Source organism: Dryobates pubescens, chromosome 12 (genome assembly GCF_014839835.1).
Source record: "Dryobates pubescens isolate bDryPub1 chromosome 12, bDryPub1.pri, whole genome shotgun sequence".
In the NCBI taxonomy this organism is placed as follows: Eukaryota; Metazoa; Chordata; class Aves; order Piciformes; family Picidae; genus Dryobates; species Dryobates pubescens.
In genome coordinates, this window is record NC_071623.1 from 15,574,509 (window position 1) to 15,589,199 (window position 14,691).

Here is a 14,691-nt window from a genome sequence, read left to right on the forward strand (position 1 = left end):
CAAGCTCCCATAAGGACACATTGGAGGAGACAGAGAAAGGCAGGCTCCATCCCTGCTTTCCTGCCCTAGGCAGCTGCTGGCAGAAATCAGGGCAATGGAATGGCTGCTGCACACCACCACTCTGCAACCTCTCTGCCAACACTGCAAGACCTCCTCTGAAGGGCAGCTTGAGTCTTTTCTGATGCTTGGCAGCATAAAGGATCTGGAAGAAAAGTGTGAGCACAGATCCTGATTGCACCTGAACTCTCCCCTCCTCCAAGAAGGGTGCGTCTCTTGACAGAATATAGCTGTCGGCTTAAATATGCAACCTCTGAAAAAGCATCCTGGCCACGCTCCAGCTCATAAACAAATTATGAGGGAATAACATAGTTTCTAATTCAGTTTAATACTCTTGTTCCACTTCAGGCTGAATTGGCAAGTGGAAGCTGGAGTAACATCTCCCGTTAATTGTGATTAAGTGCAAGCGTGCAGGTCAATTGTTTAAGATAACAACTGCACAGTCTGATGGGACATCTTGCTGCCTCAGACCTGGAACAGAAGTTTCCACATCTGAAATTATAATGTAATTTCTGCTAAAGGCAACACTGCTGTACAAAGTGTTTTCTTAGAACTTGGAGCACATGCAAATTGGAGTGAACAGCCTGAGAGCTGACAAGGATGCCTCAATGCATTATTAATATGCTTTCTTTACTCCCCCTCCCATTAATATGCTTCCTTCCCATCCAAGCATCAGAGCATATTCGAGTGCATCATCAAGTAACATTAGATGGCTGTGTGGGAGCAAACCGAGCCATTTGACAAACCCCATCAGCCACAGGCTGGTGTTTCTGCTGGGTACTGCTTCCTCAAGAATATCTTCAACAGATCTCTTTGTCCACAGGGAAACAGCACTTCACAAGACCCCTTCAAAGTTACTACTGACAATGACATTATGCCCTTGGGCAGGTGAGGCTGGTCTGTACTTCACAGAGTCACAGGATGTTAGGGATTGGAAGGGACCTCCAAAGATCAAGTCCAACCCCTACTGCCAGGGCAGGACCATAGAATCTAGCACAGGTCACACAGGAACACATCCAGATGGGTCTTGAAAATCTCCAGAGAAGGAGACTCCACAATCCCTCTGAAGAGACTGTGACTCTCACAGTGAAGAAGTTCCTGCTCCTGGAGGAACTTGTCTTATCACACCCTTTCTGCTGTAGGTCAGATGACTGGATGGCTTAGATTTGGATGAGGTGTTTTTCCCTTCTCCAAGCTGCAGGGATGGGAAAAGGAGTCTACAGAGTCTGTAGATGCCAGAGTAAATGGAGCTGGATATTTATTATTTTCATAGAATCATAGAATCAATAAGGTTGGAAAAGACCTGAGAGATCATCAAGTCCAACCTATTACCCAACACCTCATGACTAACTAAATCATGGCTTCAAGTGCCATGTCCAATCCTTTTTTGAACACCTCCAGGGTCGGTGACTCCACCACCTCCCTGGGCAGCACATTCCAATGACCAATTACTCTTTCTGTTGTGGTGAAGGCACCATACACCCAGAATTATGCCCCAGATATTGAAACTTGTCCCAGCATGTGTGGACACATCCCCCTCCTTTCTTGAGAGAAACAAAGGCCAAGGTGTTAGCCAGACAGAACAAACAACTGCATGCATCTTTCACACAGGATACTCCTGCTACTACCAAGTATGGCCATAATTCTAGCTTCACACTTTCTGTAGGCTGAAGCTGGTTGTTTACAAGAGTGCCCATTGGCCAAATCCAACTTTGAGAAACTTATAAGTATTACCCCAATTTGCAAACAAGTTGCCCTCTTTCTCTTTGCCCTCTCTCTCGTGGCTCGAGCTACCAAGCTCTTTGCTTTTGTGCTTTCGGGTAGTTGTAGAGAGCAATGAGGTTTCCCCTGAGCCTCCTATTCTCCAGGCTAAGCCACCCCAGCTCCCTCAGCCTCTCCTCATAAGGCTTTTGCTCCAGACCTCTCATCAACCTTGTTGCCCTTCTCTGGACATGCTCAAGTGTCTCAATACCCTTCTTAAATTGAGGGGCCCAGAACTGGACATAGTACTCAAGGTTTGTAAGGTTTGTTCCATTAAGAATTGATTGCAAGATTTACTAACAGAAAATTCCCTATGCGCATAGGAAAAAGAGCCCTAGGTGAAAGGTAACAACCCTTTATATCCAAATTAGAAAAGTTAACTCTCACATTCTGTCAAAACACAGAGTGAGATTGTCTTTGACCCAAAATAGATGTAAAAACTCAAACAATGTTGTTGCATCTTTCAGTAAGGTCAGCATGAATGGAAAACTGGGACTGAGCCAACACAGCACTGGGTAAAGACTCAGCAGACAGCAAAATTCATTTTTGAGCTCTTTCTAGCCTAACTTCAGAACAGCTGATTGCTATGACTGTACCAATCATGCAAACTAAGATAAACCTACAAACCCTTCTACTCAGGTATATCTTTTTTGCAGCTTAACTTGGCACTCAACTGCTAACTGAAGGCTTTTCTAGCAAACCTTGCCAGTATTCTGACTAGAGTATCACACCTTCCTTTTCCCTTCCAGTCACCAACAAAATCACTGCCTAGGCTGTCTGCATAAAGGGCAGCTATGGTTTAACAAATGACATGTGCAGGTACCTATTAATATGCAATGTATTAACGTGCATGACATTAGATTCCCAGGATCTGCATTATCCTTGTTTGTATTTCTCTAAAGTGAAACACTCTAAGGAAGCATTTAAGCACCTAATTGCCATCAGCAGTTGGTAGGAGGTAGAAGCTGCCTGGTTTGGTATCCAAATCCTGTGCAGCTGTGCAGGACTGGTTTAGGACACATGGCTACCACTAGCAGCAGATGGAGAATGGTCAAGGTGCCCTCAGGTGTCTGAAAGGCACATGGCAACTATGTTTTGGTTCCTGAATTGCTTTTAGGTGGGCACCTATGTGCTCTTTGAAAACATCTAACCTGGCTATTGATGCCTTTGCAGAATAAGTGAAACAGATGCATTAGATATGAACTAATCCCATGTATTTGAAGCATGTAACCGAGATCCTGAAGTTAGAAACTCCATCAATTTAGGTATTTTACTACACAGAGCAAGAGAGAAAGACCAGTCAATAGTACTCCTCCAGTCCTGCATGGGCTGAATCACAAGGCTGTGTCCTGGCAGCTCTGTTGACAGAAGCAACTCAAAGGAGGTGGCAAAAACTTGGGCCCTACTGCACTGGTGTAAATAGAAATCCTCACCTTGTTTCCAGCAGATACCAAACGTTGTCTTGTTTCCGTACAACCTGAGGCCAGTATTGCCTTTTGTTCTTGGATGCTTTTCTTTTGAGACAACTCTGTAGGCCCAAGGGGAATTTACCCTGCCTTAATCCAGAAGGCAAACCTCATTAGCCCTTCAAACATTTCAGAGTTTGTTTCTGATGAGTAGATTTGTACAAGCATACAAGGTGAGAGGAAAAGACAATCCTCCATTTTTATACTAGGAAGTCAATTTTGCATGATTTCACCAAATAATTTGCAAACACATCCTACCCTCTCTTAAACAGCAAGTGGGATTTCAAATTGGTTTCTTGGGAAATCATATTATTACCTTCTAAGGATGTTGTACAAAACGCATTTCACCTGTATTAATCTGTCCAAATTAATTTTCAGTACGCTGGACTGCTGGAAATAATGAAGTGCTCCCTGGCTGACAGAGCTGCTTTGACATGCACACTGAAAGAATTGCAAATAAATACAGGCACACATTAGCATTTCAGTACCTTCTCTGGAATGCCACAGGATACATCTGAACAAAGGGTTAAAGATGTAGTTCAAATCTGACCCAGGGCAGCAACACTGAAGACTCAAAACCATTTATGAGCTGCTTTGAGGGCCTGTGAAATGAGTTGTTGGCTCTGATACATTTCTTAGGGGAGTGATGCTTTACAAAAGCATGCAAAGGATTAGTTGAGGATATTTACTTTCATGGTATTTGTGCTCCTTTATAACTTGTAAGTAATACTGAAAGTTAAGCCCTTACAAAGGGCACTGCATACTTTTGACACGTTTTTCACACTTTTTCAGTAGTCATAGTCTATGTTTTTGTGAAACACAGGTCGCTTCCCAAAGACAAATTTATTTCTTCAGTGACTGCTCTAGCACTAACAGTGGGCTGCTGGATTAAATAAAGCCACTGCTATTTGTCTCTTGTTTTTATTCCAGGTTTTTCAGGTTTACTCCACACAGTATCTGGTACAAGTTTTGTTTCTTCCCATATTCACTAACAGCTGCATACTATTTGCCCTTGACTCTTATGAGCACCTATAAAGCACAAGCTCCTGCCCATGCATGTTCTTTGTAAACAAGGCGCTGTGAGAGAGACTTGTTCATGATGGGGACACTCCAAGCCCAGCTGTAGCAATAAAACTAATACTTCAGTATAAGACAATTGGCCATCCACATGTTAGCAAGAACTGTTACCAAGTATGGTTGGATTTTTTGGTGCTTGCTTTTGAGGGGGGGTTGCTCGGCTTTTTTTATCCTCTCCTTTAGAAAGCTTTCTTTGTTGAGAAAAGACAAAGATACCTCACTGGCAAAACATTGTGTTGCCAAGTAATACCATCACAACCAAGTCTAAAAGGGTTTCCACGAAAGAAAAGCTTCAGGCAGTAAATGTGACATGACAATATTTATTGATTCTAATTAAGGTTAAAAAAAGTTCACATCTGTGATAAAAATACCTGCAGAGCCTATTGAAAGAACAAACTTAAGAAGGAAACCAAGGGAGACAGTTACCACAGAGGCACTTGAGAAAATGCTACAGTTATGAAAGGCACAAGATCATCACACACAGAAAAAAAAAAAATATATATATATATTCCTGCAAAGTGAAGTCACTCTTTTTCCAAAACACAAAGGCAGGCATCACTGAACACTGACCTGTACATGACCACGGGAGACATGCTATAAGCGGCAGTCTATGACAACGCCTAAATGATTTGACTGTAGAGATACTTTGAAAGCAAGACTGCTTTGGTCATCTGTTTTATTCTCTCTGTTGAAGAACAGATTGTAAGATCAAGGTGATCTTAAGATGGTGAAAATGGGAGAGGGAATGTTAGTCTATTTAAACACAGGTCAGGTTTATTTGTAATCTGCGATTTACATGGGTTTGCTTTTTCACAGAAGGGTCAGGGTCTGGAAGGGACCTTGAAAGATCATCCAGTCCAACCCCCTGCCAGAGCAGGATCATCTATATCAGATCACACAGGAATGCATCCAGGTGGGTATTGATTATCTCCTGAGCAAGAGACTCCACAACCCCCCTGGGCAGCCTGTTCCATTGTTCTGTCACCCTCAACAGTGAAAGTTTTTTTCCTCCCGTTTCCATGGAGCTTCCTATGCCTCAGCTTACACCCATTGCCCCTTGTCCTGTCATTGGGCATCACTGAGAAGAGTCTGAGAGCAGTGGCACATCTGTTGTCGTTTAATCCTGCCTCTCTTTTTCATACAAATACTTTTGGAAATCATACAATCCCTTCTTCCTCAAAAATATTTGTCTTTCATGTCTAGAAATATAAACAAAAAATTAAAGAAAAATCCTACAGTTTCTGGACTTCTGTAAAGTCTTCCTCAGTGAAACACTAGTTGCACTAAAGACATGGGAAGATATTTTAATAGAAGTCCCTAGCATCTCCTCCAGGCCTTGGGTTCCAGTGATGACCAATGCTCAGACATATATTTAATTATGATTAATGTTCTCTGTTGTATTGACAGCAGATGTACCATTTGGAATCAAGATATGCATGGAGATGAAAAAATCCACTAGTTCAAGGAAAGAGAAGAGGCTGCCTCAAATTGCTCACTTCCTTGTTACTGTCAAAGAGTTTATACAATTAGCTTTCAAGTACTTTCATCAACACACATTTTCATGCCATGAGCCAATATCCTTTGCCATGCACAGCTGCTATAAAAGCAGTGTACAAGCAAGGAAACGTCTTGTGGTGTTGGTTTGTTTTTTTCCTGAAAACTCTTAGGAGCCTTACAAAATATGCATGATAACACAAATCAGTTCGTAAGAGACAAAACCAATTAATTCCATGGTTGTTCCTATAACACATTTTATGAAGCCAGTAAACTGCTGGAACGTTCACAATAGCAAATTTCTCATCAAACATGATAATAAATTAAGAATACAGCACAACTGGTTACCCATTAAACCAGACTTCATTCTTCTTTTTGAAGGGTCGACGCAAAGGAGTTTGAAAAATGTAGCCCAGTGCTGAATGTTCCCTCTTCCCATGGGGGAGCAACTTGATTCTCTACCTTCGTTTGTCAGCTTTGTCATCACAGTGGCATCCACATACACGGAGTGCCACATATTCCTTTTACGTGGCAAAGGGCAAGAAAACAGCAGCTATTCCATCTTTTCAATCCCATAGTGATGGTAAACTCCACAGCAGAATGGCAGCAAGACACAGCTGTAAAGACAATGAGAGCATTCCTAATGCTGTAGCAGTCTGGAAGGATGAAGACAAAAAAGTTGAGCGCTAATACAGAGGTAATTCAGACTTCCCAGATTCATCAGGTTTGGCTAGAAATCTCAGAAGATCCAAATTTAATTAAAGTTTTTAAGCTGCAACTATTTTTAGCTGTGGTAGATCATGAGAAATCCTTTGTGGTTGATTTTGGGTGGGTTTTTTATTATCATTTTTCTTTTTGTTTCTTCTGTTTGAAAGTCTATGACTATTAAATTTTATTTTTTTTTATTAAGTTGACCAGTCCCATGAAAAGCCTTTGGTTATGATTCAGTTCAAACTATACCTAACTTCTGTTTTAACTTTGGATTTTCTGTCTCCACAGCAAACAAGTTTTTCTTGTTAGGCTGGAAAAAAAAAAATCTCTGCCAGATTTGGGAGCAAAGAAAAGTGAGATATATTTTGGATGTGAATAAAACCAATTTATCCTCACTAGTCTCACAGATCCCAGGTGGCCAAGAAAGCCAGTGGCCTCCTGGTTTGTATTAGAAATGCTGTGTCCAGGAGGGGTAGCGAGGTGAATATCCCCCTGTACTCGGCACTGGTGATGCCATACCTTGAGTATTGTGTCCAGTTTTGAGCACCCCAGTACAAGAGAGGTATGGAGGTACTGGAGTGAGTGCAAAGGCAGGCAATGGAGCTGATGAAGGGCCTGGAGAATAAATCTTATGAAGAGTGACTGAAGGAGCTGGGGCTGTTTAGTTTCAAGAAGAGGAGGCTAAGGGCAGACATCATCGCTCTCTACAACTACCTGAAAGGACTTTGTAGAGAGGTTGGTGCTGGTCTTTTCTATCAGGTGATTAGCGATAGAACAAAAAGAAACTGCTTCAAACTGCAACAGGGTAGGTTTAGACTGGACATTGGGAAGTTATTTTTTTCCACAGAAAGATTGGTCAGACATTGGAATAGGCTGCCCAGGGAGTTGGTTGAGTCAGCATCCCTGGATGTATTTAAAGGCCATTTAGATGTGGTGTTTGGGGATATGGTTTAGGGGTGAACTTTGTAGAGCAGGCTCAATTGTTGGACTTGATTCCAGTGGTCTTTCCCAGCCTGAATGACTATGATCTGCTCCCCCTTTAGAAACCTGCTGAGTATTTCTAGAGCAGAAGCAGGGCTTAAACTCCAAACAGTTTTGGAGCAGAGAAATCAACTGCAAATGCAGCAGTTCTTTACGTGTTAAGTATGTATTCACCATCTAGCACTTACAAATGTTGGGCCAATTGAAAAAAATATCTTCCCAAAGTTAGGTTCCTATGTTTAACTCAGGCCTGAGAATTGTCTGAGTTGCAGAAGTTCTGAACTTACCAATTCAGCTTTTGGTTACAAATTCATTTAGTAAATAAATCACATGGAGAGAAAGCCATGTAGAAGCATTCTGTGGTAGGCACATGTCCTAGCCAATTGGTGCTCTATGGGATACAATGAGAAAGGCCATATGTATGCTGCTGCACTGTTCTTCTGACTTAAGGATCTTTATGTCTGAAAAGCTCCCTTACACATTTTAAGAAGCTGTTATGAGGATATTCATTTGTGGTAAAACCCAAGCTGCTGCTATAAGAAGCTTTTTAACTGGCACATCAAGTTAAAAAGAAAGAAACCTAAGGGCTGGAGACGGATGCGCTGCTCACAAATATTACAGGTTTATAAGTCCCATAGAAATCCACTGAACTACTATTTGGAGAACAAAGCATGGCTCTGCACAAGAAAGATCAGATGCTATCCCCAAAAGTCTGCCTGAGACTGGTGATACAGTTCCTCTGCCATCTGTTCACACTAGTTGCTGAATACATTATTACACTTCCCTCCGTGGCTTTTTACTGCAGCGTAATTTCTGTGCATATAAATCGGCAGTGGTTGAAGGGAGAAGTGCAGCAAACAGGCTCAGAAAAAATTCCAGACATCTCAAACTTCATCTGCACCAATTCCTGTCCTCATATTACACCTGTGTCTTCCTGTTTTGTGTGCAGATGTAAACCAGCAGAAACAAGGTACCATCATCTTGTTGGCAAGTACGTAAAAGTTTGTTTCGTTGACTTTTCCCCTAGTGTTCCCCCTCCCCCTCTTTTTTTTTTAAATATTGTTTGGAGTGTACCAAGGTCAGCAGGGCAGAAGCACTTGCATACAACTCTCTGATCCATGATTCTCTTGGATTACTCCGTCATTTAGATCCTTGAAGGGTTACTAAAAAGTGCACAGTCAGTACAACACAGCAGGCAGAAGTGCTAATTCCATCAATACAGTTGGGATCCTGAGACTGAAGCTCTGAATCAGCTAAGCTGTGCTCAGCATGAACCAAGTTTTGGGAAGCAGGTAAGTTGGCTTCCTATTCTTTGGGTTATTTTACACCAGTGCTACATTTGCAGGTCCATTGTGCCCTACCTGGCAAGTGACAGCCTCGAGGTGTCCGAAGCATACACAGAATCATCCAGGCCAGAAAGGCCCTCTGAGATCAAGTGCAGCCATTTCCCCCACTCCACTAGGAGTGTCACTACACCACGTCCCCAAGCAGCAGATATATATGGCTTCTAAACACATCCCTGGGTGTGTTTAGAACTCAACCACCTCCCTGGGCAGCCTGTTCCAGTGCCTGACAACCCTTTCCATAAAAAAAACTTTCCTAATGTCCAGCCTATACCTCCTGTGGAGTAGCTTGAGGCCATTCTCTTCTCACGAGAAACTAATGATAGAATGAAAGGGACCAGTGCCTATCTCTCTACAAGCCTCCCTTCAGGTAGTTGTAGAGACCTGAACATTTAAGTAGATGAAATAAAAAAAAAAACAAACCCCACACCACACAAACCAACCCCCACAAAACAAAACAAAAGAAACCCAGCAAAAACCACCATAAGGAAAATTTTTTATGGAAGGCTTTACAACTTCTTGGGGTAGAAAGAGGTTAACTTGCACTCTTGCTATCCTGCAAGAATTTAGTAAGCTAAAGGAAGACCTCCTTGGCAAGGAGATGCCAGGCAGGGTGAAAAAGGTTCAGAAAGGTGTGTCTGTACATTAGCACAAGGGTCCCCATTCACACTCAGGTCCAATATTCTGATTGGACACACTGCTATAAGCATCAGACCAGAGCCTGCCAGTTTTCTAGGCAGAGGAGATCTGATCCAGGGACCCACACAACTGGGACACACAAGCTCTGCCCTTCCAGGCAGCACAAACACAGCTAGGGAGATTCAACCTCCTTGCCAAAGGCAGTAAAAGCATTGTTCCTTAACTCACTGTAGAGCAAATGTGCCAGTAGAAATGCCAAAAACCTGTGGTCACACTTGCACAGTTCAGAGGGATAAATTTAGCCTGGCTTGTCCCTTAGGTGCTGCCTTTACTCTGAACATCTGGGTGAAAAACAAATCTGCTCAAGTAATCCTTACTAGCAATTTGTATGAACTAGTTAATTATTCTTTAAACAATGGATTTCTTTCTCAGACTACTACCAGGAAGGCAGAAATCCTTTGTTTACAAGTAGAAACAGAAGTGCCTAGGAAGACTTGGAGTTCAGGGTCTGGTTCAGATGAAAGCTCAAGAACTCAAAATCCAATCCAAGCAAGCTTTAGAGATATTTTGTCACTTTTGTCCTGAGATCTGGATAAAAACTTCAAGACAGTAATACTTGGCAGGGTATGCTAGAAACTCAACCACCAAAATGCTGGTAGACAGGAAGCTTGAATTCAAAGGTTCTCTTTCAATATGAATCCCCTTCTTTTATCCCTCCCCTCCAGCCTCTTCTCTTTAGTGTTTTATACTCTTGTCCAGTCCTGATTTGATTTTGGAGAAAAGGAAATACACAAAGGAACCTCCTTAAAAAAGACAACAAGTATGAGGCTTTGTGTTGGTACCTTTCAGTTTCGAACTAGAAGCCCCTTTCTGTAGGCAAATAGCCCAGCTGCAGCCACAGATGTGAAGAAAGTGGAAAATGCAATCAGCTTTAGCAGTCCTGGCACAGATGGCAAGTTCCTCTCCCAGAAGGTTGTAGTGATGGGCAAAGCTGGAACGTCCTGCAGGGACAGTATCTATTATCAACATCACATCATTTCCACTGTGAGAGGCAGAAAGTAAACCTGGAGATTCTTGCAGCAGAAACAGACACTGGGTTGAAGCAGTTTGTGTTATCAAGTACAGAGTATCAGACTGCTCAGTTAAAGGTGAGAAGAGGAGCTATGTGGAGAAAATGGTTAAAAATCACAGTTCTTTCTGATCCCAAGCTACACAGTTGTCAGGTGAGAGCCCTCTCCAGATTTTTATCATGTTTAGGGCATGGTAAGTGGTGAGTAAGTGGAAGTCTTCTGTGGCTTTGATTTAGTGAACTTAAAGAAAACAGCTAAACCCCAGGAAAAACAAAATAACCCATTTACTCTACAGAAAGACTTACAATTGATTCAGGTTCTGGCTTCCAAATTTCACTGTCTGGGATTTTCCTCATAGCAAACAGTATCTGAAAATAAATAGCATTCTCTAGTAAGTGCCATTCATTTTTCAAAAGGGAAAGAGCTGGATGAGAATACTGAGCACATAAATTGCTGTGTATTCACATGTTAAAAGAAAACTGAGGAAGCCTGATATTTAATAAGGCATCCCCTCCTAGTGGGAAATAGAAACAGTAACAAGAAAACCTCTCTGTGCTTACTTAGACCATGCAAGATACTGGAACTTGACTAGTCCCATGAATATGAATAGTAGTTGACTATACACTCATGGAAGTGAGGCATGCATAAACCAGCTACTGCATGGCCAAGCTAGATAGGTAGGAGCAGCTTGTTTTGCAAATTATACTGGGATTTAGGAAGAGGAACAGAATCCTGTGAGTGATGACAGACCACTGCTTTCAGTCAGAAGAAAGTAACAATAAAAAGAAATGGAAAAACAACCCTTCGAAGTACCAGAGCAACCACTGATCAGTAGGATAGCAAAGATTATCTGAAATGAGTGGCAGAAAAAGGCAGCAGGATTAACTACTTCTACAGTAAAATAAGGTGGAGGTGGTGATATTAATGGTTTTTCCTATTCTAGGCACTTGTAGTTTTAAGATTTTATGTCTTTTACAATGGGCTTTTATTCTAGACAAGATTGATGGACCCTGACAACTTTTCAACATGGGAAAGCAAGAAACAACTTTGCACTAGGTTTTAAACATTTTTCTTTCACAAGTAAGTGGGGAAAGAAAAACAGCAGTTTTTGTTATTGGTTTTTTTTTTTAAACCATCCAGGCTTACTTGTCAACTTCTCTGCCAAGGCTTATGGAAGTCTTGTAGTAATGTCCTAACATTAGAGAGGTCATGAAGACTATCTCTGGAGGTTTTCAAGAGCAGGTTGTCAAAAAACAGGATAGCTTGGAGACAGTGGATCCCTGCCTTTTTAGGCTGGGGCAAGGGCTAGATGAAGTCTCCAGACTCTTTCCAGGCTAATTTCTGTTCCCTGGCTGTAGTTTTTAGCCACAAAGTTCCCTTCATCTCATAAAACAGATGAAACTTCTTTTACTGCTCCATAAACTAATATTCCTGAAAATACTTGCCTAACTGGCATTTTCTCAGAAGTAAAACATTAAAGTCCTTGTTTGATAACTTTACATAAGGCTGTCTCAACAGTATATCACTGTCAGTGGTATTGTTGGAAATACCTGAAGAAGGAACTGGCTTGGCATGGATAGCTGCAGAACTGAGCTGTTCCTAGTAAGGCTAACAGCCATGATCAAATTATGAGTGCCCCTCTGGGGGAAAAAATTACTTAGGTCCACGACCAGGATTTCAGTTAAAGAAGAAAGGATGTAATTCCTGGAAACAGAAGAGTTTGATGAAACAGTGAGAGTCCTTCCCAAGCATTCTAAATCAAAAGGGATGGAGGTTTTGCACTTAAGTCTCTCTCTTTTGCAGGGATTTGCATCAAGACTTCAGGATGTTTGAAGCTGTCAACAGTTCCATTTAACCTCCAACCAGAAAAGCTTTCATTTTTATAGGACAATTGACAGTGCTTCCTGGTTTGGGCTTGCATCTGTACCTCTCTGGCTGCTCTTTCTCCAGCCTGTACAGCCCCCTCCATGTATCCACTCCACTCTGTGGCTGTCTCTGTGCCAGCAAAATAGATCCTGCCAATGGGCTGCCGAATAATCCTGGAACAGGACAAGCGGTAAGTCACATCAGCCATTTCAGAAACAGTAACTTAAATCCTTGGGCTAATATCAGTGTTTTAAATAATGGTGAGCGCTTTCCACAGTAACCATGGGTAAGATGAGTTGGAAAGGGAGTCTGCATTGCATTTAATATTTGACAGTAAACACATCAGTGCTCATATTTTCTGGATGTCTACATTACTCATGTGTGTAGAGGACGGTTAGTTTAAGATGAGACTTATTCTACCACACAATTTTAGCCAGCGTCACAAATACCAATGCTAGGCATTACCGACAGCGCAGCATTCTGAAGTACCATCCTCATAATATCTAAAACAACAAGCAAATAATAATCAATCCAAAAACCAACAAAATTTAAAAGGATTACTTTTTTATAATTCTATTTTTGCTAGAATTTGCAACAGTTATTAAAATTTCATTAAATACATGAAAATCAAATTAAATACTAAGGCCTCCATGTGCTCTTCATTGCAACTCTTTCATTACTCTGATTTCTTTCTACATTGTGAAAACTTGCACTCCAAAAGTTGGGCTATGCCACCCCGTTAAAAACTTATGTATATAAATCCAATCACCTGTCTGACCAGGAAGCCTTTTTCTTTTTGGTAAATCTTATTTTCATGCAAAAAAAAAAACTATGTCAGAATGGACTGTATACAAAATGGCAGACTGATTACTAGCTTAAGCCTTCACTCCTGAAAGAAGAACAGTCCAAAGAAATTACTGTCAATAGTGGCAAGAATTAACCCTCTGCCAGTATTTATAACATATCAGCTAAAGATGTGGCAGGAAGGGTAACACCAGTCTCAAATATCCAAATCCAGTTTTCTAAATAGATTGTGAAAGCTTCCCAACTCCCCTAGAGGGGCCCAGCAAATAACAAACGTGAATAAAACCCCCTAATGATATTGTACTCATCCATCACAAAGCACAACTGAGACAAGTGGAAGGTTACAATACCTGTATAGAGCAAACAGTGACAAGGATTTATGATCCTTTCTGAGCATATTTATTAACTTGGTCTTATCGTGCTACTCCAAAGCCCACTATAAATAAACACTGTACCTTCCATACTGAGTCATTATGCCAGGTGGGAAGTAGGCTGTGTAGCAGCCCCCAGAATATTGCTCTTCACACCAGTTCTTCTCTTCATAATGCACTGGCTGTAAAACAGAGATTAATACATTTAAGGAAGGGATGAAGTCCCTTAGAAGCTTATAAAAGGACTAAGGAAAAAGCAGAGAAGAATAGGTTATGATTTGTTGCATATCAACTTTTGACAAGACAAGCAAATTCAACAAGTCTCTTAACACAACATGGATCCAACACTGAAAGCCTTTATGTTTTAAATAGTAAGTAGTTTCTAAAGAAGCACAACACAGAACAATCTGACCATTGTAGAACATAATCCTCTTAATCTGTCAATGTAAATTCATATTTTAAACACAAAGTTATGCTGAGCCATGGAAAGCAATATTAACCACGATGTACACAGGTCTAACACCTGTTATATGTACACTGGATACAAATATACACTGTCAGAAACACCAGGCGTGGCATTTGCACAGTTCTGTAACCTTGACAGTGGTGACTACAACGTTCAACTCGTGGAAAGTTGCCCTTAAAGGATAAAAAGCATTGATTGCTAACTAAATGAGATCATAGAATGGCTTAGGTTGGAAGGGACCTTAGAGATCCTCTACTCCAAATTCCCTGCAATGGACACCTCACACCTAGACTCAGCTGCTCAAAGCCTTGAACACTCCCAGAAAGGAGGCATCCACAACTTCCCTAGGCAACATACTCCGGAGTCCCACCATCCTCATACTGAAGAGCTTCTTCCTAACTTCCAGTCTAAACCTACTCTCCCTCAGCTTAAAACCATTCCCCCTTGTTCTTTTGCTAGACACCCTTATGAAAAGTCCCTCTGCAGCCTTCCTATGAGATTCCTTTGGGTATTAGAGAGCAGCTATAACGTTCCTCCAGAGTCTTCTCTTTTCTAGGCTGAACAGCCCCAGCTCCCTCAGTCTAT

The 14,691-nt window shown here is 41.5% G+C and overlaps 1 protein-coding gene across 1 annotated transcript in view; it reads right to left on the reverse strand.

Moving 5' to 3' along the window:
• Positions 1-6,012: 6,012 nt before the first annotated feature.
• The window catches only part of LOC104303668 (amine oxidase [flavin-containing] B), a 59,023-nt gene continuing 50,344 nt past the window's right edge, over positions 6,013-14,691 (reverse strand). Inside the window, exons 12-16 of the mRNA XM_054166095.1 lie at positions 13,725-13,822; positions 12,527-12,638; positions 10,905-10,967; positions 10,372-10,530; positions 6,013-6,472 (exon numbers count right to left, since the gene is read on the reverse strand). Of these exons, the coding sequence (XP_054022070.1) occupies positions 10,375-10,530; positions 10,905-10,967; positions 12,527-12,638; positions 13,725-13,822 (429 nt within the window). The 3' untranslated portion in view covers positions 6,013-6,472; positions 10,372-10,374. The remainder of the gene's footprint in view (positions 6,473-10,371; positions 10,531-10,904; positions 10,968-12,526; positions 12,639-13,724; positions 13,823-14,691) is intronic.